Here is a 26,376-nt window from a genome sequence, read left to right on the forward strand (position 1 = left end):
TAAAGTAGTCAAAAGTTTGGTATTTGTGACCCATTTCATGAAACTAGGCATATGTCACAGGTCACTACTTCACAGGAGAGCCATTTGAACGTAACCTTTTTTTAAATTATCAAAATGTGTTTTTTGGCAGAAATGCCATCTTGAACATGTGAACTTTCATGTGCCTTAATAACAAACTTGTATGCCATCTGTAAATACAAATACAATTGTTAAATTATGAGCCTAGTTGTTTTAGCCACAGAAAAAGTCATCAACCTTACCGCTAGCCATGATTGGCTGAAATAATGAGTGGACTGGACATGTCGAGAGATGACTTTGGATTGGTCTGACGTATAGCACGCTTCTGTCTATTTGAGCAGGTCAGTATGTCTAGGTAATCCTGTCTAAAAATACTTATAAAAAAATGTATCGTGTAGTAAAACTGCATAAGTGTTGCTCTCCACTTTCTGGAAGACCGAGTTTTGAAATCTGTGGAATTCGAGTATGATAGCTAAGGAGATGAAGAAAACACCTGTCTCCGGATTACATCTCCAACTAAGGGCAACCATGTCATCCGACAGGAAACATGTCTGTCCATTATGTATACGGGTAAGATAGTCTAGCTAGCTACATGTTCATATATTACACATTTCTAATTTTGACAGAAAAGGGGTTTCATTTCAAGTTAAAGTGTACTGTTAGCTAGCTAACGTTAGCTGGTTGGCTCACTAGCCTAATGTTAGCTAGCTAACATTGAACCTGGTTGGTTAGCTATCTGCAGATTCGTGCAGTGTAGTAATGTCATGATTTGGGATTATGGTTCATTGTTTAGCTATCTACATGTCTTAACAAAAGACTCCACTATGCAAGCAACCATTTCAGGTGAGTGTAATTTCAGAGCACTCTCGTCTGAGTGTGCCAAAGCGCAGAATAACTGATGAATTTACGAACTCTCAACACCCGTTGAATATGGCTGGAGTCAGTAAACGTTGGCAAAAAAAGCGTAATTAAATTGTTGCCTGCAGCACAGTTACAGTCACCAACGCTCTGGATAACATGAAAACAGCCTAACCAACTCTGCGAGGGCGAGTAAAAATGGTCAGAGTTTGGGTGGGGGCTAAAGATTAAGAGGATGTGAACGATGCGGAATGGGTGTAGACAAAGAAGAGCCCTCCAGTAGGTACCAAAACATTCAAAGGCCATTTTCTCAAAAGTGAGGTTACAAGTTTATCAACTTTCAGCTGCCGCATGCATCCCTTAAGTATGTAAAAAAGCACCATTTCAAATATTGCTACATAAATACGAATCAAGGCAGTCGGTCACATTTGGTCCCATATTCCTAGCATGCAGTGACTACTTGTTTGATGCATTTGCCGTTTGTTTTGGTTTTGTTTCAGATAACTTTCTTCCAGTAGAATATGTTTTTAGGGCCTCTCGAGTGGCGCAGCAGTCTAAGGCATTGCACCACAGTGCTAGACGCGTCACTACAGACCTGAGTTCAATCCCAGGCTGTATCACAACCTACCGTGATCGGGAATCCCATAGGGCGGCGCACTATGGGCCCACTGTCGTCCAAGTTAGGGGACGGTTTGGCCGGAGGGGCTTTACTTGGCTCATTGTGCTCTAGATACTCCTTGTGGCTTCCCGGGTTAAGCGGGTGGATGTTAAGAAGCGCGGTTTGGTGGGGCATGTTTCGGAGGACGCGTGACGCAATAAGACAAGATCGAAATTGGGGAGAAAAAAGCTGTAAAAAAATGAATCAATATTTTTTTTGAACACTTCCCCATTAAATGTGGACGCTACCATGGTTATGGATAATCCTGAATGAATTGTGAAAAATTATGAGTTACAGAGGGACAAAGATCATAACCACAAGACATGCTATCCTCCCCTGTTGTTGGTAAGAGTTTAGCATGTCAGCATGTCTTCGGGGTATGATATTTGATCTTTTTTTATAGTGATTGGTGCCACTATTATTATAGTGACTCAATCTGTGTTTGTGATACTTGTATATGGCAATGTGATTAGCCTGAGGTAGCATTTGTCCGTTGAAACCATTAAAATCTGGGTGATGCACAGCATACTAAACAGCTATTTAACAGTGCAGGTCTTCTGCCCAACGAGAGCCTTCTCTGTGGTTCTCTAAGTGTGAACTCTGTTCCGCTGTGTGTGTATGTGATCATTAGTGTATACGTGTGCGAATACACTTATATTTGTGTGTGTGTGTGTGTGTGTGTGTTTGTGTGTCCACCAGAGTGGGTCGTGGGAGGGATGTGGGCGGCATGTGTTTTTAACAAGGCTGGCAGCGAAACACAAATGAGAAAGCCTGACCGGGGGAAGAAACTGGAATGTATATGGATGGGAAAAACGGAGTGATGGAGAGAACACAAGTGAAAGAGGGAGAACGGATGATTTTTATTGTTGATTGTAATGTATTATTCAACATGGGATCATGCAAATAAAGCTTCTTTGAATTTGAATGGCAAGTGTGAATAAAAGTTAACAAATACACTGAGTGTACAAAACATTAGGAAGGATTTTTAAGCCTTGAGACAATTGAGACATGGATTGTGTATGTGTGCCATTTCGAGGTTGAACAGGCAAGACAAAAGATTGAAGTGCCTTTGAACGGGGTATGGTAGTAGGTACCAGGTGCACCGGTTTGATTGTGTCAAGAACTGCAATGCTGCTGGGTTTTTCACACTGAACAGTTTCCTGTGTTTATCAAGAATGGTCCACTACCCAAAGGACATCCAGCCAACATGACACAACTGTGGAAAGCTTTGGACTCAACATGGGCCAGCATCCCTGTGGAACGCTTTGACACCTTGTAGAGTCCATGCCCCGACGAATTGAGGCTGTTCTGAGGGCAAAAGGTGCAACTCAGTGTATATGGCAAGAAACAGAAAATGAGAGATGACGGAGAGAGAGATGAAGGAGGGATGGGAATCAAGAGAAAGGAAGAGGAAGGGAGAGAGAGGGTAAACAGTGTAAATAGCTATGTCAACAGCTGGAGTAATGACAGAGGATTGACAGATCAGGGGAAGAAACAGCCTTTCATGTCCATAATGTGTAGGGATGTTGGAGAATGGGGTGCATCTGCAGTTTGCGAGAAGAAAGGAATAGGTGTGTGTGTGTGCATGTGTGTGTGTGTCTGTCTGTATAAAAAACACTAGCAAGCCTGTCCTGGAAGGCTAAGACTGTGTGTGTTTTAACAGATGCTGTGGTAAGAACCTAATGTCCTCACAGAGGGTGGCGATGCTGGTCTGTGAAGCAGGCACACACACTCACACGCACACTCCTGTGACAGCTTTTAAAAGACTTTGGGCTGCAAGTGTGTGCTGCAAGTGTGTGTGCAGCAACCAAAGCCCCTGGCCTGCAAGGACCTCTCTCAACAATGTGGATGTAAAGTACTGCCTCCTGCAGCAACCTACCATTAGGCCTCCCCTAACTCATCATACCCCTCCCACACGCCACACAAGCCCAGAGAGAGGTGTCCTCTTTGGTAGAGCTTTACATTTTTGATCCAGTGCAGCCTGCATGGGCCAATATGACATATGCTTCCCTTTGTCTCTTTTACAGGGTGGTGGGTGGTGCGGTGAGGCCCAGGAAGACCATCTCGTGGTGTTGAGGGACATTAAGTGCCACTATATATCAACGGCTCCATAAAAAAAAGCCTGTGCAGCAAGGCAATAGCTCTGATCCTCGGGCACATCGTCTACTTTTGATCTCGGGGGGGCTTTTGTTTCGGTTTTAACACAATACTTCAATGTGACTCCTGTATTGAGGGAAAGGCCCATCAAAGTGACTGGGGCAGAAGTAAAAGATGGTTTCCTTGCACTGAGCTGGAGAGGGATCTATCCGCGCAGAACAAAGCATAGATCGAATAGAGGAGGGGGGATAGAGTTTTGGAGGCTTTGTGGGCTACGCCTTCAGAGGAAGGGAAAGGGAATAACAGGAGAATGAGAAGCACGACCATGGACAGCTCCTAGGCCTTCAGAGGAGAGTGAGAGGGAATCACAGGAGAATGAGAAGCAGGACCATGGACAGCTCCTAGGCCTTGGGGAAGGCAATATGAAGGCATGTAACTATGTACTGCTTTCTTTCTTGGGCTTAGGCTGTGATACCTTTAATTATGTGTGTGTGTATACCGTGTGTGTCAGCATATGTGTGTGTCTGCACTCAGTACACTATATATGTGTGTACATTCTGTGTGGAGGATGTAGTATCAGTGGACACACACACACACACACACACACACACACACACACACACACACACACACACACACACACACACACACACACACACACACACACACACACACACACACACACACACACACACACAGAGACAGAGACAGAGAGAGAGATATGTTTATTGGACTGCTGATGGAGAAGCGTGCCACAGCCAGCCCCTCTCCCCGTGAGGATCACTAATTTGTTTTCTAAAATTAAAACTGACCTGGGGGCTGTGGTAATGGCCACGGACATAACACATTAAAGTAGCACACGTGTCCAAAACCCACAAAACGAACTAATTTCAGTTATCTATATTTTCTCTATTCTTATCTATCTACAGTTGAAGTCGTAAGTTTACATGCACCTTAGCCAAATACATTTAAACTCAGTATTTCACAATTCCTGACATTTAATCCTAGTAAAAACTCCCTGTCTTAGGTCAGTTAGGATCACCACTTTATTTTAAGAGTGTGAAATGTCAGAATAATAGTAGAGAGAATGCTTTATTTGAGCTTTTATTTCTTTCATCACATTCCCAGTGGGTCAGAATACACTCAATTAGTATTTGGTAGCATTGTCTTTAAATTGTTTAACTTGGGTCAAATGTTTTGGGTAGCCTTCCACAAGCTTCCCACAATAAGTTGGATGAATTTTTGCCCATTTCTCCTGACAGAGCTGATGTAACTGAGTCAGGTTTGTAGGCCTCCTTGCTCGCACATGCTTTTTCAGTTCTGCCCACAAATTGTCTATGGCATTGAGGTCAGGGCTTTGTGATCGCCACTCCAATACCTTTGTTGTCCTTAAGCCATTTTTCCACAACTTTGGAAGTATGCTTGGGGTCATTGTCCATTTGGAAGACCCATTTGCGACCAAGCTTTAACTTTAACTGATGTCTTGAGATGTTGCTTCAATATATCCACATAATTTTTTTTTTCATGATGCCATCTATTTTGTGAAGTGCACTAGTCCTTCCTGCAGCAAAGCACCCCCACAACATGATGCTGCTACCTCCTTGATTCATGGTTGGGATGGTGTTCTTCGGCTTGCAAGCGTCCCCCTTTTTCCTCCAAACATAACGATGGTCATTATGGCCAAACAGGTCTATTTTAGTTTCATCAGTCCAAAGAACATTTCTCCAAAAAGTACAGTCTTTGTCCCCATGTGAAGTTGCAAACCGTAGTCTGGCTTTTTGGAGCACTTTCTTGTGGAGCAGCCTTTCAGGTTATGTCAATATAGGACTCGTTTTACTGTGGATATAGATACTTTTGTACCTGTTTTCTCCAGCATCTTCACAAGGTCCTTTGCTGTTGTTCTGGGATTGATTTGCACTTTTCGCACCAAAGTATGTTAATCTCTAGGAGACAGAATGTCTCCTTCCTGAGTGGTATGACGGCTGCATGGTCCCATGGTGTTTATACTTGCGTATTATTGTTTGTACAGATGAACGTGGTACCTTCAGGCGTTTGGAAATCACTCCCAAGGATGTACCAGACTTGTGGAGGTCTACATTTTTTTTTCTGAGGTCTTGGCTGATTTCTTTTGATTTTCCCATGATGTCAAGCAAAGAGGCACTGAGTTTGAAGGTAGGCCTTGAATTGTGATACAGTGGATTATAAGTGAAATAATCTGCCTGTAAACAATTGTTGGGAAAATGACTTGTGTCATCCATAAAGTAGATGTCCTAACCGACTCGCCAAAATACAGTTTGTTAACAAGAAAGTTGTGGAGTATTAATGACTCCAACCTAAAAGTATGTAATCTTCCGACTTCAACTGTATGTTGTAGTCTTACTAACATCCACAGGCCTAGCCAGCATAATGATATAATTGTAGTTCTAGTCTTTGTAAGATCTTAAATTGATGCCACCTCCAGCATTGAGATCTGTTTTCAGATGGTCATTCCCTGTGGTTAGTTCTGTAGCATAGCTTTTGTGCTGGGAGGTCAAAGCTTGTTGTTAGCCATCCTGGAAGATGTACCAGCAAGCAGCCGTAATCCCATGCTTATGTGTCATTAAATCATTTCCCTTGCATTGTCTTAGAATCTGAAAAAGATGTCATCCTGTGTGTGTGTGTGTGTGTGTCTCCCTCTCTCTCTGTGCCTATATGTGTGTGGCCACCGTCGGTGTGATTAAATGCTATTTCCTTGCTTTAGTTCACGCAGAGGTTACCTGCCAGGAGGCAGAGGCCTGTGATTAGCCTTGTGTCCTTACAGAGGGGGGATCCACACACAGTGCGGTGCCCCCTGCAGTGCTCATCATAATTTATGAGCACTGCAGGGGGCACAATGGTTCTGTCTCGTGTTTAAAGGGAAACAGGCCCAAGTCCCCTGGCGATCACAAACTGCCAGGGTAAGAAGGCGGCAGATGGAGGAAATCAAGTCAAATCACAGCATTGCTGTTAGAAAAGGCACCAAGTGCTACATTTGTGGTAGTGATTGGATTTTTTTGGTTCAGGCCCATTTTGGGGATTTTGACACATTTGTTTAAATCGTTTTAATCTGTAACTTTTAAGGGTTTATTACAAGATGAGTGTATGTATTCATCAGAGTGTTTCTCTGAATCTCAAGTGGAATTCTGTAATAAATATTTTTGGGGTGTAACAAAATTGTATTTTCAAAGCAATTGGCTATGTGTATTGAATGCATATTAAAGAATGGCGAACGATCGACCCAGGACAGAAAGGGTTGGATGAGGAATTTAAAGGTCTAAGTAATTAAATGGTTTTGCCAGAGTGTGTGACACTGGAGGAGTGTGTGTGTCAGTGTGATGGTAGATACCTGTCCACAGGCCAGTCCCATGCCCCTTTCTCCCATTCCATGGGGACAGGAAAGGTTGAGCTCCAGTGCATCCGCCCCGGAGTCCTAGACAGAAAAACACACACACAACCAGCAGCTGCATCGATGTCAATGGGACATTCAGTGACAATTCGACTTAAGAGTGGAGATTAGGGTTCTCCCCGATGTGATTTCTCTGTGATAAAAGGAAACAAGGGAACATCCCAGCTCGGTCCCCAAGAGTTGTTTTGAGTACATTTTACTGTGACATGTTAAAATCTTCGCATAGCATAAATGATGACTACCGAACATAACAGTTCTCAAGTACCTGTCATGCCATCTGCAAAGATACAAGTAAAAGAAACGACACGACACATCTACATTAGTATCAATGGCAACAGAAATAAAAACACTGCATGCATGAGCACGGGGATACTGCAGGAAAACACATTTCAAAGACAGACTCAACTGAGATGCGAACCGATCATTGCAAAGGGAAAACGAGTGCCTAACACCTTAAAAAAAACACTCTTAAAATAGCTGTGGAAACTTGTTGTTGACACGTCAAAGAAGCTATAAAATAATGGTGCTGGTGGATGGGAGAGGAGAAATGGGTAGCGGTGGTTCATGGGAGGAAGGAGAGTACGAAATAAGGCATTCAACAGGCAATTACACTGTGGAGAAGCGTTCTGACAATGAATCAAAATGGCGGAAGCATCGGGACGATTTCCAGAGACCCTTTATTTCTCAGTCCCATCCAGCATGCCTGCAGAATGTCAGGGCACCACAATCTATGGCCTTCCTCACAACTGACAGCCATTAGAGAGCAAGAATGAATAATAAGGGTTTTAGCCGTTCTAAAGGAGAAGGGGGAGAGAGTGGTTGGATAGCCGGATATAACTATTTATCATAGTCAGCTTTCAGGAGAGGGGGCATGTTGGTCGTATGGACCTCAAACTAAACTCCATGGTTAATTAAGCTAAATGGATGGGAGAGGGGAATGTATTGAGCCAAAAAGCAGAGGAGAGTGGACAGTTTTCCTAAAAGGGGCTGGCGGATTTCCTAAAAGTGTGCTTTCATCTTTCTCTGTGGGGAGGGCATGTTTTTTTAAACGGATGGCAATGAGTAACAAAGTCTGTATACCTGTGGGTCATCGTTCAGGCAAACATAAAACATTGACTGTTCTTATGGACTTGCTCATGCCTAAAAGAATTGTGTGAAAGACAGCATATCTGCATCATTTGATCACCTGCCATCCCTAACATTTCCACATACACTAAGTCATTAATGTTGACTAGTTAGTACACCCTGTCGCCGTGAGCTCACCTGATTGCGCCAGTCAATGTAAATGGCATCAGACAGCATTGGATAGTGCTAAACCCTAGACATCAACATTCTAATAACCAAGACAATAGAAGGAAGGGAAGCGATTCACTGCTCTTCATCTTTACGCATTAAGTTTAAGCTGTCCAGAATGATGGACGCTGTGTGTGTGTGTCTGTTTATGTTTGTCTGTGAGAGCAGGTGTATCTCATTTTGCCTGTGAACATCTCAGGGCTCTGCAGATACGCTACACTTCAGAGCCAGAGGCCTCAACACACACACACACACACACACACACACACACACACACACACACACACACACACACACACACACACACACACACACACACACACACACACACACACACACACACACACACACACACACACAGCTCATTTATTAGGGCTGACGTTAACTTCGACAGAGTTTAAGTACCCCAGCTTGATCAAAGCTAAACTAGCCCTCACTATCGAAAATGTTATCACATCAAGGCTGCCTTGATAGACAATTCATCTGGGAAAATAAAAAGCATTTTTGAATGAATTCAAGGCTGACATTAATAAAAGGCCTATTCAGTTGGAGAGACTCAAAGCTGAAAGTAAGTCTTGTTGGAGAATATCTGTTTGAGGCACAGTACAGCCCCTTATCAGACCATAAGCTCTAGTGGTTAGCAACAGCCTCACCAGGAGCTAGCTAACAGTCCCATGTTGGAGGGAATCCATCCGTTACAGTTTTTCTCAATCAACATACAAGCTATTGTTGGATCTGTGTTGAGTCGTACAACGGAACGGCGATGATCAAATGCTCAAATACATTTTTAGAACTTCTGATCTTGCCTTAGTACCTGACTTGCATATCTTAGACCACATTTAGCAAAAATTGAAATACAAATATTCTCGGTGAACACAAAATTCACTGTTAAGTGTTTGGTTCACAGAATATAAACACATTGTTTTCACCAGAAGAGAAACGTGTGAAATTATGTTCTCTGTTTCCAGTGCAGTAGTATCAGTAAATGCTACTGCACAAAATTCTAAATCACCCCGTCAGTATCACACTATGTACAATATATGGAAAGATCTAGGCATTGGGGACTGTCTAATTGTTTGCATTTTTTATAATATTGGGGGCATGCAGAGATTGAAGTTGGGTTACTCCTAAGTCATCAGATTCAACACTGTGTCCTTCTAAACTTTACTTAGGTGTGGATTAAGGCCTGTACAGTGCCTTCGGAAAGTATTTAGATCCCTTGACTTTTTCCACATATTGTTACGTTACAGCCTTATTCTAAAATTTATTAAATTAAACAATTCCTCATCAATCTACACACAATACAACCTAAACGGAAAAGCGAAATCAGGTTTTTAGAAATGTTTGCAAAAACAAAAATACATTATTTACATAAGTATTCCGACCCTCTGCTGTGAGACTCAAAATTGAGCTCAGGTGCATCCTGTTTCTATTGATCATCCTTGAGATGTTTCTACAACTTGATTGGAGTCCACCTGTGGTAAATTCAATTAATTGGATATTATTTGGAAAGGCACACACCTGTCTATATAAGGTCCCACAGTTGACAGTGCATGTCAGGGCAAAAACCAAGCCATGACCAAGGAATTATCCATAGAGCTCCGAGACAGGATTGTGTCGAGGCACAGATTTGCGGAAGGGTACCAAAAAATGTCTGCAGCGTTGAAGGTCCCCAAAAACATAGTGGCCATCCATCATTCTTAAATGGAAGAAGTTAGGAACCACCAAGACTCTTCCTAGAGCTAGCCGTCCGTCCAAACTGAGCAATCGGGGGAGAAGGGCCTTGGTCAGTGACTTGACAAAGAACCCGTTGGTCACTCTGACAGAGCTCCAGGGTTCTTCTGTGAATATGGGAGAACCTTACAGAAGACCACCATCTCTGCAGCACTCCACTAATCAGGCTTTTATGGTAGAGTGACCAGACGAAAGCCACTCCTGAGTAAAAGGAAAATTACAGCCCGCTTGGAGTTTGCCAAAAGGCACGTAAAGACGATCAGACTGTGAGAAACAAGATTCGCTGGTCTGATGAATCCAAGAATTGAACTCTTTGGCCTGAATGCTAAGCGTCACGTCTGGAGAAAACCTGGAACCATCCCTACGGTTGTAATAGTCTGGGTGTAGCTGGTGCAGAGGAGTCTGGCACAGGACAGCAGAGATGCGTAACACAAGTAACTTTACTCAAATATTCCAATAACATGTCATAATACCGAGCCCACAATAACGGACCGAACATACATAAAACAATCACGCCCAAAAACCATGGTGAAAACAGAGGGTTACATAATAAACATGTAATTGGGGAATTGAGACCAGGTGTGTAAAAAAAAACAAAAAAACAAATGGAAAATGAAGAGTGGATCGGCGATGGCTAGAAGGCCGGTGACGCCGACCACCAAACGTTGCCCGAACAAGGAGAGGGACCGACTTTGGCGGAAGTCATGACAACGGTTAAGCATGGTGGTGGCAGCATCATGCTGAAGGGATGTTTTTCAGTGGCCGAGCCAGGGAGACTTGTCAGGATTGAGGGAAAGATGAATGGAGCAAAGTACAGAGAAATCCTGTTTTTGCTTTGTCATTATGGGGTATTGTGTGTAGATTGATAAGGGAAAAAACTATTTAATCAATTTTAGAATAAGGCTGTAACGTAACAAAATGTGGAAAGCCTACAAAAAAATTAGCAAACCAGCCTTTGTATTGAATACATAGAATTGGATTGTGATGATACTGTTGAATGAATCCTGCAATCAATGTGCAGGAATAATATTTGATTTGTATGAAATTGTTTGGTGAAATATGCATTAAAGAAGCATAATTGACCATAATTCTGCACCTTGGGATTGTTGTACTTCCAATTTTGATCATAATTATTTAGTGACTGCAAAATCTAGTAGGATTTTCAAAATACATACTAACTTTCTGTTTGGTCTGCTTGGACTGAAGAGATAAGTATGGTGCATCTACATCTGTATTGCTTGCTGTTTCTGTATAAGCACTTTGTGACAACTGCTGATGTAAAAAGAGCTTAAAAATACATTTGATTGATTGATTTGATTGAGTGATTGGTTGTGTTAATCTTGTTAAGACAACCAATCTTGTTCTTTCGATTAATGTACTTGCAATTTTTATTATATTATATGGTTTTGATGAATGTATTTATATTGAGAGAAATCAACAACATTTTGAAAACGCATTTACTGTTTTGCGAACTCTGTTTGAAAATTGTCTTCTTTGTTCCAAAAAATGCTTTAATGAGATTGAGAAAAACTGGAGATGTGTGTCAAGTGTGCTACCTCTCTGGCCTCTAGGTCACTAGGCTGCTCGTTATGGCACACACCTGTCACCACCGTTATGCGCACCTGCATGTCATTAGACTCACCTGGACTCCATCACTTCCCTGATTATCTTCCTTATATATGTCACTCCCTTTGGTTTCTTCCCCAGCCGTAATTGTTTCTGTTTCAGTTTCATGTCTGTGCGTTGTTCGTGTTTCTTGTTTTGTATTATGTTTTCATTTATTTATGAAATGATTTGCTCACAGAACTTTCAATGTACAATGTGACTCGTGTCGTTTCAGGAAACTAGGCGTATGTCGCAAGTCATTACTTCACAGGAGAGGCATTTGAACATAACGTTAAAAAATAAATCTAAATGACATTTTTTTGTCAGAAATACATTCTGGAACATGTGAACTATCATGTGCCTTAACAAGAAACTTGTATGCCATCTGTAAATACAAATACAATTGTTAAATTGCGAGCCAAGTTGGTTTAGTCACGGAAAAAGTCAGGAACCTTCCCGCTTGCCATGATTGGCAGAGGTAATGGATGGGCTGGACATGCCAAGAGATGAGGTCAGATTGGTCAGCCATGTAGCACGCTTTTGTTTATAACATGAGCTGGTCAGTATGTGTAGGTAATCCTTTCTAACGCAGCGTTTAAAAAAAAATATATCACATAGTAGAACTGCATAAGTGTTGCTCTAAACTTTCTGAAGGACCAAGTTTTGAAATCAGTGGACGCCTGGTGGAAATAGAGTATGATAGCTAAGGAGATGGAGAAAATTCTGCCGTTTGATTGCAAATATGCAGAGGGATTTGGAAAGAGAACACAGAAGGCTGTTGTATGAAACCTGTCTCCAGATTATATCTTCAAATTTAGGACTACCATGGTATCCATGACAGAGAGGAAGAAGTGTCCAGCCATGGAAGATAGTCTAGCTAGCTACATTTTCAGATATTATATATACTAATTTTGTCAGAAATTTGTTTTCATTTTAAGTTATTAAATCTTACTGTTAGCTGGCTGGCTCGCTAGCTAATGTTATGTGTATGAACTGTGTATTAATATTATTCATATCTCAGAGCCATTTGCATTACTAGTCAACCTAATATTAGCTCGCTAACATTGGTAAGATACCTGCAGATTCATGCAGGGTAGTAATGTTATGAGTTGGGATTATGGTAAATTATTTAGCTAGCTATCTAGCTAGCTAACATTTTTATTTTTTATTTTACCGTTATTTTACCAAGTAAATTGACTGAAAACACGTTCTCATTTACAGCAACGACCTGGGGAACGAGCCAATTGCAAACTGGGGATTGAACCTGGATTGAACCTGGTTGGTTAGCTACCTGCAGATTCATGCAATGTAGTAACGTTATGAGTTGGGATTATGGTTCATTCTTTAGCTAGCTAGCTAGCTACATGTTTACAAAAGACTCCACTATGCAAGTAACCAGTTCACTACACCTTCTGTATCCTGTGCATGTGACAAGTAAACTTTGATTTTATTTGATGTAGTGTGTGTTTACCAGAGACAGTAATGTGAAGAACATGACCTGCACCAAAGTCAAATTAGGATATAACATTAGGCCAGACAGTATCCAAGTTCTAAAAATTCTCCGGAAGAATGTCCTGCTTTTGTTTCGTCACACTCACAACCATAAATTATTTTCTGTAATTGGCTCGCCATTAACTTGTGAATAGTGATCTTTTGTGAGTTTATTTTCCTGTAATAATGAAGGCAAATGAGCGAAAGTGAAGATGTTGTCAGCTATATGATATGGTCATTATTTGAACTAGCAAGCCAGCTAACTTAACATTAGCTAGTTAGCTAACAAGCTAGAAACAAACCCAAATATAGTTTAGAAGGTTGCTTTTAGTTGCATGGTTTGCTAGGTTGACATATACAGTACTACATTCATTCTTAGAGTTTATTTGTGTTAAAATACACTAGTTATGCTATTTTGGACCACCAGGCTGCTGAAGTCATGTATTTATACTTTTTCATAACGACAACGATAAGTTTGATGTCAGACGACAATAAAATGTTCTTGATGTCATTGCGACAACTGTCAATAGACATATTATAAACCAGCCTTTAGTCTTGAAATCGTTGGTTGTTTGGTACATGCCTCATGTGAATCCGGGGCAAAGGCTGAATAGGTGTAGATAAAAAGTGAAGTTACAAGTTTATTAAAACTTTCAAAGCAGAATTACTATCCCATTGTTCCTCAACTGTAATGTATGATATACCATTTTCTAGCTCCGAGTCTGTACTTTTATCCAAAAAAAACAATTTCAAATTTTGCTACATAAGACGAATCGAGCCACAAACACCATTCCCTAGCAATGAAATACTATGCCACTACTACTACCATTATCAATCACCACAGTGGATTTAGCATGCCTGATGCAAACACAACAGTGTTGGTTTCACATCAATAACCACGAGTTCAATAGGGCTATGTGAGGTGACAGAGCAAAGCTGAGAAGGAACGATAGAATAAAAGATAGATTTTAGAGGCAAACATCCACATCGGAGGAGAAAATGAATAACTTTTTTTGTTATGATTTCTTTCTTTCTCTTTCTTACACTCCCTTACTCTTTCTCTCTCTCTCTCTCCTTTCTCTCTCACTCTCCCCCTCACTCTCCCCCTTACTCTCTTCCTCCCCTTCTCTCCCTCATCTTTCTCCACCTCCCTCCCTCACTCACTCACTCACTCACTCACTCACTCAAATTCTCCCTCCCCTCTCCCTAAAATTATGTTGTTGTTTTTTTACATTGGATAAAAATGAACTCTGTTTGAAACATTGTTCCAAAAAATGCTTGTATGTGATTGAGATAAACTGTAAATACCATTTCCTAGCAATGAAATACTATGCCACTACTACTACTACTATTATCAATGATCACAATGTTTTTAGCCTTCCTGATGCAAACACAACAGTGTTGGTTTCACATCAATAACCATGAGTTCAATAGGGCTATGTGAGGTGACAGAGCAAAGGAACGACAGAAGAAATGAAAAAACATTTTATGATTTATTCCCTCTCTCCATTACTCGCTCTCTCTCTCTTTATCTCTCTTTCTCTCTCTCTCTCCGTTACTATCGGTCTCTCTTCCTTACTCTCTCTAAGAATAATAAGAATAAGAAATAAAAGTAATTAAAGAGCAGCAGTAAAATAACAATAGCGAGACTATACACAGGGGGGTACTGGTACAGAGTCAATGTGCGAGGGCACCGGTCAGTTGAGGTAATATGTACATTTAGGTAGAGTTATTAAAGTGACTATGCATAGATTATAACAGAGAGTAGCAGCGGTGTAAAAGAGGGGGAAGGGGGGGGGGGGTGGCGATGCAAATAGTCTGGGTAGCCATTTGATTAGATGTTCAGGAATCTTATGGCTTGGAGGTAGAAGCTGTTTAGAAGCCTCTTGGACCTAGACTTGGCGCTCTGGTACCATTTGCTGTGTGGTAGCAGAGAGAATAGTGTAAAACTAGGGTGGCTGGAGTCTTTGACAATTTTTAGGGCCATCCTCTGACACCGCCTGGTATAGAGGTCCTGGATGGCAGGAAGCTTGGCCCCAGTGATGTACTGGACCATTCACACTACCCTTTGTAGTGCCTTGAGGTCGGAGACCGAGCAGTTGCCATACATGGCAGTGATGTAACCAGTCAGGATGCTCTCAATGTGCAGCTGTAAAGTTTTGAGGATCTGAGGACCCATGCCAAATATTTTCATGATCCTGAGGGGAATATGTTTTGTTGTGCCCTCTTCACAACTTTTTTGGTGTGCTTGGACCATGCTAGTTTGTTGATGATGTGGACACCAAGGAACTTGAAGCTCTTAACCTGCTCCACTGCAGCCCGGTCGATGAGAATGGGGGCATGCTCGGTCCTCTTTTTCCTGTAGTCCACAATCATCTCCTTTGTCTTGATCACCTTGAGTGAGAGGTTGTTGTCCTGGCACCACACGGCCTGGTCTCTGACCTCCTCCCTATATGCTGTCTTGTCATTGTCAGTGGTCAGGCCTACCACTGTTGTGTTATCGGCAAACTTAAGGATGGTGTTGGAGTCATGCCTGGCCGTGCAGTCCTGAGTGAACAGGGAGTACGGGAGGGGACTGAGCATGCACCCCTGAGGTGCCCCTGTGTTGAGGATCAGTGTGGCAGATGTGTTGTTACCTACCTTCATCACCTGGGGGCGGTCCTTCAGGAAGTCCAGGATCCAGTTGCAGAGAGAGGTGTTTAGTCCCAGGATCCTTAGCTTATTGATGAGCTTTGAGGGCACTACAGTGTTGAACGCTGAGAGGCAGTCAATTAATTCTTAGATAGGTGTTCCTTTTGACCAAGTGGAAAAGGGCAGTGTGGAGTGCAATAGAGATTGTATCATCTGTGGATATGTTGGTGCGGTATGCAAATTGGAGTGGGTCTAGGGTTTCTGGGATAATGGTGTTGATGTGAGCCATGATCAGTCTTTCGAAGCACTTCATGGCTACAGACATGAGTGCTACTGGTCAGTAGTCATTTAGGAAGGTTACTTTAGTGTTCTTGGGCACAGACCACTATGGTGGTCTGCTTGAAACATGCTGGTATTACAGACACGGACAGGGAGAGGTTGAAAATGTCAGTGAAGACACTTGCCAGAAGGTCAGCGCATGCTCGCAGTATACGTCCTGGTAATCTGTCTGACCCTGCGGCCTTGTGAATCTTGACCTGTTTAAAGGTCTTACTCACATCAGCTGCAGAGAGTGTGATCACACAATCTTCCAGAACAGCTGGTGCTCTCATGCATGTTTCAGTGTTATTTGCCTCGAAGCGAGCATAGAAGTAGTTTAGCTCATCTGGTAGGCTCGTGTCACTGGGCAGTTCTCGGGTGTGCTTCTCTTTGTAGTCTGTAATGTGGGGACGATGTCATCGATGTGCTTATTGATGAAGCCAATGACTGATGTGGTATACTCCTCAATGCCATCGGAGGAATCCCTGAACATATTCCAGTCTGTGCTAGCAAAACAGTCCTGTAGCTTAGCATCTGCTTCATCTGACCACTTTTTATGGATCTAGTCACTGGTGCTTCCTGCTTAAATTTTTGCTTGTAAGCAGGAATCAGGAGGATAGAATTATGGTCAGATTTGTCAAATGGAGGGTCGAGGAAGAGCTTTGTATGCATCTCTATGTGTGGAGTAAAGGTGTTCCAGAGTTTTTTCCCTCTGGTTGCACATTTAACATAATGATAGAAATTTGGTAAACCAGATTTAAGTTTCCCTGCATTAAAGTCCCCGGCTACTAGGAGCGCCGCCTCTGGGTGAGCGTTTTCTTGTTTGCTTACAGCGGAATACAGCTCATTCAATGCTGTCTTAGTGCCAGACTCAGTCTGTGGTGGTATGTACACAGCTACGAAAAAAATACAGATGTGAACTCTCTAGGTAGATGGTGTGGTCTACAGCTTATCATGAGATACTCTACCTCAGGTGAACAATAGCTTGAGTCTTCCTTACATATCATGCACCAGCTGTTATTTACAAAAATACATAGTCCACCGCCCCTTGTCTTACCAGACGCCGCTGTTCTATTCTATTCATATAACCAGCCAGCTGTATGTTGATAGTGTCGTCGTTCTGCCACGACTCATTGAAACATAAGATATTACAGTTTTGAATGTCCCGTTGGTAGTTTAATCTTCCGCATAGGTCATCAATTTTATTTTCCAAAGATTGCACGTTTGCTAGCAGAATGGAAGGAAGTGGGGGTTTATTCAATTGCTTACGAATTCTCCGAAGGCAGCCTGCCCTCTGGCCCCTTTTACATCGCCTCCTCTTCACGCAAATCACAGAGATCTGAGCCTGTTCCCGAGAAAGCAGTATATCATTTGCGTCGGGATAGTCAGACTTGTTAAAGGAAGAAAAAAGGATTCTGCCTGCCCATGGTGAGTAATCTCAGTCCTGATTTCCAGAAGTTATTTTCGGTCATAAGAGACAGTAGCGGCAACATTATGTACAAAATGTCCTTTTAAAGTCTATATAAACTAGAGACCTGCCGTTTGTCTCTATACCCTGGTGAAGACAGCTTGGCTGTCAAAACTTTGGTATTCAGTTATTGCATCTGAGCTCCTAGATTGTGAGGCTCTCCTTTTCTTTTTCAAGGTTTCACATCAATAACCATTAGTTCAATAGGGCTATCTCTCTCTCTCTCACATACTCTCTCTCTTCTCTCTCTATGATTTAGTTCCTCTCCCTCTCCCTTACTCTCTCCCTCGTTCTCTCCCCCTCTCAATCTCTCTCCCCCATCTCTCGCTTGTTCTCTTTCTCTCTCTCTCCCCCTCTCTCCCTCCCTTTATCTCTCTCTCTCTCTCCCCCTCTTGTGAACTCTGTTTGGAAGATCGACAACATTGTTCCAAAAAATGTTTGTATGAGATTGAGAAAAACTGTAAATACCATTCCCTAGCTATGAAATACTATGCCACTACTACTACCATGATCAATCATCACAGTGGTTTTAGCATGCCTGATGCAAACTCAACAGTGTTGGTTTCACATCAATAACCACGAGTTCAATAGGGCTATGTGAAGTGACAGAGCGAAGCTGAGAAGGAACGATAGGAGAAACGATAGATTTCAGAGGCAAACGTCCACATCTGAGGAGAAAAAGAACACAAAAAATAGTTTTATGATTTATTCCTCAGTTTGTGAGCACAGTGGGTTTCTGTTGCCTTTGAGACGTAAATCCGATGCTATCTAATGCAAATTTAATGTAAGAAGCTGCTTTTTCTCAAAGAGACCAATGAGGCTTTAAGCCATGAATATGGATGCCGGTCTATTTCAGAGTGATATTCTTTAAGGTATCTGTTAAAGCATTTTTTTTAAACATATTGACATGCGTGTTTTTAGAGAAGACAAAGGAACTCATTTAAATCCATTTGTTTGGTACAAAACAGTTGGCCCAAAAGAATGTGAATGGATCAAATTGAACACTCACTTTCTTGACTCTTTCTTGAAGTCCAGCCCTGTAAAGTCAGGTTATATTCTGAACCAACAGACAACACAAAATGGACTCACCTCTGCCATTTTAGTAAGCTCAACCCAGTCGGCTTTGTTGTAACCACACATGATGCTCGAGATGACAATCTGAAAAAGAGAGAGGAGAGTGAGCGAGAGAGAGAGAGAGAGAGAGAGAGAGAGAGACAGAGAAAGAGAGAAAGAACGAGAGAGAGAGAGATTAAGAGAGAGAGAGGGAGAGAGAAAGAGATAGAGAGGGCAAGTAACAACTGTGATTTCACCTGCTGTGCCTTATCTTGTCTGAGAGCCTGAGAACACATAGTGGTTTCAAAGACTACACAAACCTCTGAGAGAATAACAGAGGAACAATATAATGTGTCTTTCGCCCATCAGTCCTCCGCACTCAATCCTCAACGGTCCTCAGTCCTGTTGTGGAAACTATAATCTACCCATAAAGTAGGGGAGATATAACTCTCCCTTTCATTGCTCTGGATTTTAAAAGACACAAATAGGCTGATGTGTCCACAATGCACAGAGGGACATGCCTGCCTGTGATGTAAGTGTGTGTTTGATTTTATAGATCCTGCATCTTTCCATGTCCGTATTGTTGGAGACTTGTGATAACCCTTCATCCTCTTTACCATGGGAGTCGGCTACTGAACTGCAAATATTGATTACGGGCCAGTTGAAGTGGAAATGAATAGCAAACAATGCTACGTTTCTCCCCCTGATCCACTCTCAAGTGGCACATGCTACGTACAGTGTCTAGACTATTGTTGGTGAAAACGTCTTTAGTATCTACACACATTGTTTGAAGACAGACAAACGTACATGCAGACGTGCCGACAGACAGACTGACAGGCGGTGTGCACGGCAGTAGAACCGTTCTAGCTGGACCCCATCCCGAGGAGGCGGTTTACAGGGGCATTGTGAATTGCAGTGATAGTGGGGCATGTGTCTATCTGTTTGTCCGTCCATCCGCCGGCTTGCCTGTCTGTCCGTCTGCCTGTCTGTCTGCGAGGAGCAGAGCCGAGCCTAGCAGGGGGATCCTCCTGTTATCTCTTTAATAATGGAGTAGTGTGAGTAAGTGAGCCCATCCACCAACACCCTCTACACTGCCTCTCCAGGGACCCCCGGCAACACGGCAACTGTCAATCACCGCTGATATGGAGATATTAGAAGAGGGGAGGATGGGGCTGCACCTTTTCACTTTCTTCCCGCTCCCTCTTTCTCCCTTTATTCTGTCTCCCTCCTGCTCCCTCTCCCTCTCTCTCTCTCTCCCTTTCTTTCTGTCAATTTGTCCCTATGTTTCCCTGGTAGTCTCTCTTTCTCTTCCCTTTTTTACAATTCCATTCCTCAGGTGCAGCATTATTACAGGCATGCCCGCTGCCTGTAAAACCTGACACACACACACAGACCACTCCACTCCACAGTCTCAATCAGTCCCCTCAAGGGAGAGGTGTCTCAATCTCCCCAGCCCCTACAATTTCACATCATTTGGGGAGGGCTTTTGTTATTAATCACTCCCCTTCTCTGAGTATTCATTTTGCCGAGCCGAATACGCCGGTGACCTTTAACCTCCAGGAGGCACGCGCTGGGATGAGTTTGGCTCTGCCTTCACCAAGGCCCCTTCAAAGCAACACAGGTGGACCGAGGATGGCAACCCACAAGGTCACGTCATGTTGAAGATGAGCGTAGAGGAAAACAGGAATAATGAATGGTAATAATGGGGGAGGGAGAATGGCCTTGACCTCCCTGAAATCAATGAATTTTTTTATGGATGTCTCTCAATGGGAACTACATATTTATGTTTTACTGCATTGGTAAGTAATTTGGGGAGGATGGAACAAGGGGATGGGCTCTGGCAACCAGGTAAAGGAGGATGAGATCAATTGTGAAGAGGATTTCTGGACCTGAGCTTGGTGTAGAAGCACAGCAGTGTAATACAGTGTAATCACTGTAGACTAAATGGGACAGTCTGACATGGATATACAGTAAATACCCCTACAGGAAACACAAATAATCCCTGAGGAGGTGGGTATTATGTCCAATGAGACAGGCTCACTGCATTTTTCACTGTAATTCATTCTGGACTAAATAAACGTTTGAGTGACATTTATTTAGCTGAAAAAGATTGGTTGAGTCTTCAAATAGTAAACTACAGAACCGAACCAAGCTAAACTGAGCTGTACTGTGCTGGCCTGGTTACGCATCCACCAAAGTTGTTACTGGAAGAAAGCTGAAAAGACTATGTGAGAGTATCGTAGCACAAATCGGTTCCAATAGATATGTGAAATGGGCATCTGTGGAAAAGAGTGAACTCACATTCTTGGGAAAGTCTGTCTTCAGCTCTTTGACACCCTGGCACCAGTAGGCAGCCGTCTTCTCACTGATCAGTTCGATGTTGAGGAAGGAGCCCTGTCCGGGGCCGAACACATGACCTGACGTGGTGCCACGCACGATACGGGGAGAAACATTAGTCACCAGGTCCTGTGGGAAGAATCATAGGAATGAGAGAAATGACGCTCCAAGAAACAAAATAGCTGACTGTTTTGTTAGGTCAGGCCAGTGATGGAATGAGCAAGATTGATCCATTACCATTTTTTTCCTGGCTATAACCGTTCAGTATAATTCGGGCTGTGGTGGAATTATTGTCATCAAAAGGAGAGACTTTTAGATTTCTTCAAAACAATCAACTTTATTATTTAATTACTGCACCCCTGGAGGTGATCACTGAGAACTCAACGAGCTGGTTCGAGCCACAGCATTTTATAGCAAAGTCCATCCTCCTTCAGTCTACATGACAAACAACAGATGTATGGAATGGGTCACAAGGTTAAAATTTGCATGAAAGATACTTATAATTCACAGCAGACAGTATCTGCTATAAAAACAGTTCTCATTGTGTAAAGACCAGGGTCTGTCCCCCAACTCCATACTGGAACCATCTCTCCCTGGTACCCCAGTACAGAAACATTAACTCATGTTCTGGAATGCGGTGTCACCCAAAGACATTGTAAATCTTCTAGAGGCCCATCCTCAGTAGAACACACACAGATGAGCCTTCTAACAACCCCTTATTCTGTTTCATAAAACAACCATTTGATGCAATAACAGCATTATAACATAATCTTGTAATTTCCACCATTGAGCTCAGAGTTTTTCCTTGTCAGGCCAATTGGTCAACGAAATCACCTGCTAACATGACTCAGCTGCATGAACAACATGACATTACATCTTATGAATAAGAGGGAGGTGCATGGTCAATATTTGATAACTATAATGTCACTTAAAAAATGCTGGCTTCAATTGTGAATCTGAATGTCATGTTTGATTCAAAGCCAATGAGAAGAGCTGTTGAATCTAAAGAAGCACCACTCATATTCATGATATACAGTTACTTATAAATTCACCACGGAGACATTGATTTTTGAAGATGTTTCATTCTGCTCTGGTTACTATTACCAATTAGTAGAAACCAATTTGCATAATCTAATAAAAAAACGAGCCCATATCAAACAATTGCAACAATAACACACTAATAGATGTAATGATATTTGGTTTATGTAGTATCTTTAGTGATAGAAATAATGCAGACATAATCTGCAATGGGTTTAGAATCCTAAACTCCTAAACGAATGCTATCGTGGCAAAAATTCAAGAGAGCATCACAGCCAACAGTAGAATTCATTGTGATCACGCATTTGTTTCCCTGTGACATCTGCTGTGTTCACTGCTAATAGTTGGGCTTTATCCACAGGGCAATGTTTGAAGGATTTAGCTCAGCGCTGCACTGTGAGTTCAGTCAACTATGAAGGCAGCTCCTCGCTAGCTAACCCTGATGAAGTGCAAGACAAGTCACGACAAATTGTTTGAAGTCGGCGAGTAGAAAGGAATACGAATGAGATTAGATAAAGCTCTGGACAGACGTGGGAGCCACGTCTTTCGATGAACAAATACAGGATGATGGGTGAAGGGTTCGGTGCGTTTGCACATACGGAATCAATCACATAAAATAGTAAAGTAATCCATAACTCCAAAACACACACAGGCTAGGCTACAGTACCACACGCACGCACACGCACGCGCAACCACGCACACACACAACCACGCACGCACGCACACACACACACACACACACACACACACACACACACACACACACACACACACACACACACACACACACACACACACCACCACCACCACCACGTAATACATGCACCTGTGAAGAAAACATGACCAGTAATCTCTGTAACAACATCAAATCAAATTGTATTTGTCACATGAGCCAAAGTGGGGGAGCGTCAATGTAAATAGTCCGAGTGGCCAGACTATTTACCACCAATCCACATGTATTATTGTCCTCAACAAGGATTTAGATGCTATAGGTTACCGGGTCCTTTGTGTCTGGTTTTCTGCTAACCATTGGGCTATCACAACAGTCCAGGTCAACTAATCAATCCCCACAACCTAGCACCTTTATGAAAAGACGTGATAAAGAGAGCTCAGATATCACAGCCACGGCTCTAGCTCCTCCAACACAGAGACAACCAAAGATTGGCCGTCGGCCACGAGAAGGCACATTCCAGGTGATTACCGAACAGCGGTTAGTTACATGGTCTCTTCCCTCAAGACACTATTCATTCTTTCTGCAGGGAGGAGAAGCGAGAGAGAGAATGATGGAGAGAGTTTTAGAAATATACGTTTTTCAGTTGCACACCGTGCGGGCCTGGCTATTTTTAAAGCTGACACAGAAACCATTCGACCACAATTATCTCTATTACTACATCCATCATTATCGCCGGAGGGAGGGATGTACGTGGCCGGGGGTGGTGGTGGATGCTAGTAAGTGAACAATTCTCTCTCTCTCCCTCCCTCTCTACCTCTCCCTCTCTCTCTTTCTCTACCTCCCTCTCCCTTTCTCTCTACCTCTACCTCTCTCTTTACCTCTACCTCTCTCTCTCTCCCTCTCTACCCCTCTCTCTACCTCTACCTCTCTCTACCTCTCTCTCTCTACCTCCCTCACTCCTTTTTCTCTCTCTCTCCTACTCTTCATTCTTCATGGTGAATTTAAATCCCTCTCTTTCCCCCTCACCCCTCTCTCTCTCTCTCCCCCTCTCCCCGCTCCCTCCCTCTCTTTTCTCTCTCTCTCTCCTACTCTTCATGGCGAGTTTAAATCCCTCCCTTTCCCCCTCTCACCCCTCTGTCTTTCCCTTACTCACCCTCTCTCTCTCCCCCCTCTCCCTGCTCTCCGCTCCCTCCCTCTCTCTATCTCTCTCTCACTCTTCATGGCGAGTTTAAATCCCTCTCTTTCTTCTCGACCTCTCTTTAGCAGATGTTTTTAGTAGTCCACTTGTTGCCCTGTCCTGCCCTGTGCTGGTGGCTGACTTGCCAGCCGGGTCAAGAAGACCAAATGGAACATCCCACAGCTCAATCATACCTTCAGCTATAGCTCTGGTGCCACCATGTTCTATCTGTAGGTTAATCACCATGACCCTCGATTGAATGCTAAGCCATTTTATTCTATGTGACATTAGAGGGAGGGCAGCAGGCATATAATATATTGGGAGGTGATTCTACCTACTTTGTTCTGATTTCTTTGGTCCAGACAGGGCAAGTGACCTGCGTGTTAATTTACTTAGAGTTTTTCTTTCTTTCTATTTGCCACTTTGATCTATGCATTTTTCATAAACAATCTGAATCTAATCCTCCTCCCATTTGTCATCTTAAGTGGTTTCATGACCCTGTAAGTTCCGTTTAGAGGGAGAGGCATGCATACTCACGGTCTGGGCAGAGAACAGAGTTCCTAAGGGCTGTGGCAAATTGCTTTCAATATCTCGTTTTTCTCTTTCAATCAGAGCCACTACAGCGCAGCAGCTTTCAGTGCCTGAAAAGGCATGTCTTGGGTATGACCTAAAATTGTCATCTTTTAAAATCAGTCCCTTTATCACTCTGGGAGATGCATTCATGCTCCCTGTGTTTCAAACTTTTTTGGCTCATTTTGGAAATATTCTTGAGATATTCATATATTTGGAAACTATAGGCAAAGAAATGCATCTAGGAATGCCATTTTGTGGCAAAGTGCTGAAATTGAGCTTCACATATAATATGAAGCGTTTTCTTGCCAAACACGATGCAAAACTAAAAGGTAGCAACAATAACAACGAGAGTGTACTTTGAGTGAAAATGTCATTTTGTGACCTACTTCCCTAACGGTGTTATAAACAGAGACATATCATTGGGCAATTTAAACAATTAAAAATGGCCTCCGGCGATTGTTTTACTTTTACTGTTGAAAAGTGATATCCCATTGAAGTACTAAGTCATTTGAAAATGACTGCAAGAGAAATATAAGTGCCCTTGCCCTAAGGGACTAAGTGGTCATAGTTAACACATTAGACAGAATGAACGCATGCTGACTTCAGTGAGAAAAAAAAATGGCGTCCGGTGCTTGAGAAGAATAAATAACATTGCTGAATTCAACCCCTCAGAAGGTAAACATCAGAACGACAGTTCAAAAACGACGTCAACAAAGTTTGTGTATCACAAGATAGGTAAGTTTGTCCTGAGAATAATAAACCAAGATTGACATGATTCTTGTTTTTTTTTATTCATGTGATGCAAATAATGAGCTTCACACAATTACCACAAACAACAAGCAACCAGGCAATAAATTAGCTTCTCGTACAAAGAAGGCTAAACTCATAAACATAACACCCACTGGTAATAGACAAGCATTAAAAAGTTTTTTGTTTCTGTAAATCTATAAAGTTTTGACATCTATAAAGTTCTTCCCACACACTGGTAAGTAGGCAGACTTTCACAAACATAGAATGACCAATTACATAAATCTCTCATCTGTAAATTTAGACCTGCTTTTCTTATAATGATTTCACACATAAACTATGAGACAGGGTTCAGCTGCCAGACAGTTGTTTTAATTAGCAAACAAAGCGATTTAACTCTTCAGTTTTCAGGGACATGGAAAAAGTGACCCTTACATAAAAGGCCCTATTTTGACAAGGCAAGAAAGGCGCTAGTTTCGTTTCAACAATATCCTAATACTCAGTGCTTGTAGTGGAATCAATTGAGATGCCTAATTCTGTGGTGTGTGTGTGCGTACGAACACATTTTCTTCTGTGTATTTAGGTAACGCTATGGAGTTACTCTGGCCTGTACCTGAATACCTGTGCTACACCAGCAGCAAAGGCCTCTGGGAGGGGGAGGAGCCACCCACACTGCATCCCCTATGAGATCACACATAACAAATTGGCACTAATTTCAGGAAGATGGCCGCCTAGTCTCTGGCCCTGTATCGATTTCCCGCCTCCTTCTGCCTTCTGGACACATGCGGCCATCAGGGACAGAGTGGGAAGATGCTCACTGCTCACGTCTGATGAAGAGCAGGCAGCAGACGGACAGTACAGATGGGAGAGGCTTAGCTATACATAGGGATGACATCTAGAAGCCGGATGGTTGACTGAAGAACAACACTCAGATCCCACCACCAGAAACGGAAAACCTTAAGTGGTCAAGTTGAATTAAATACGAATAAGGATACGTTATACATTTAAACAACCAGGCGGGGGTGGTAACGGATGGTAATCCTGACATAGCGTAAGGTACGTTTTCATTATTGAGTATGAGGGAGTTCTTGATGGGAGTTCTTGAGTTCTTGATGACTATGAGTGCAGAGCTAATTCCACATTATTGTTACCTTCTGAGGGCGGCCTTTGTGACACTTGTAGT

At 42.6% G+C, this 26,376-nt stretch overlaps 1 protein-coding gene across 2 annotated transcripts in view; it reads right to left on the minus strand.

The window, feature by feature from the left end:
* The window catches only part of dpydb (dihydropyrimidine dehydrogenase b), a 137,634-nt gene that overhangs the window by 15,828 nt on the left and 95,430 nt on the right, over positions 1-26,376 (minus strand). For both annotated transcript variants that reach the window (XM_064939191.1, XM_064939198.1), the window contains exons 14-16: positions 20,950-21,114; positions 18,685-18,753; positions 6,996-7,079 (exon numbers count right to left, since the gene is read on the minus strand). In XM_064939191.1, the coding sequence (XP_064795263.1) occupies positions 6,996-7,079; positions 18,685-18,753; positions 20,950-21,114 (318 nt within the window). The remainder of the gene's footprint in view (positions 1-6,995; positions 7,080-18,684; positions 18,754-20,949; positions 21,115-26,376) is intronic.

This window comes from Oncorhynchus masou, chromosome 3 (assembly GCF_036934945.1).
Source record: "Oncorhynchus masou masou isolate Uvic2021 chromosome 3, UVic_Omas_1.1, whole genome shotgun sequence".
NCBI classification, from domain to species: domain Eukaryota; kingdom Metazoa; phylum Chordata; class Actinopteri; order Salmoniformes; family Salmonidae; genus Oncorhynchus; species Oncorhynchus masou.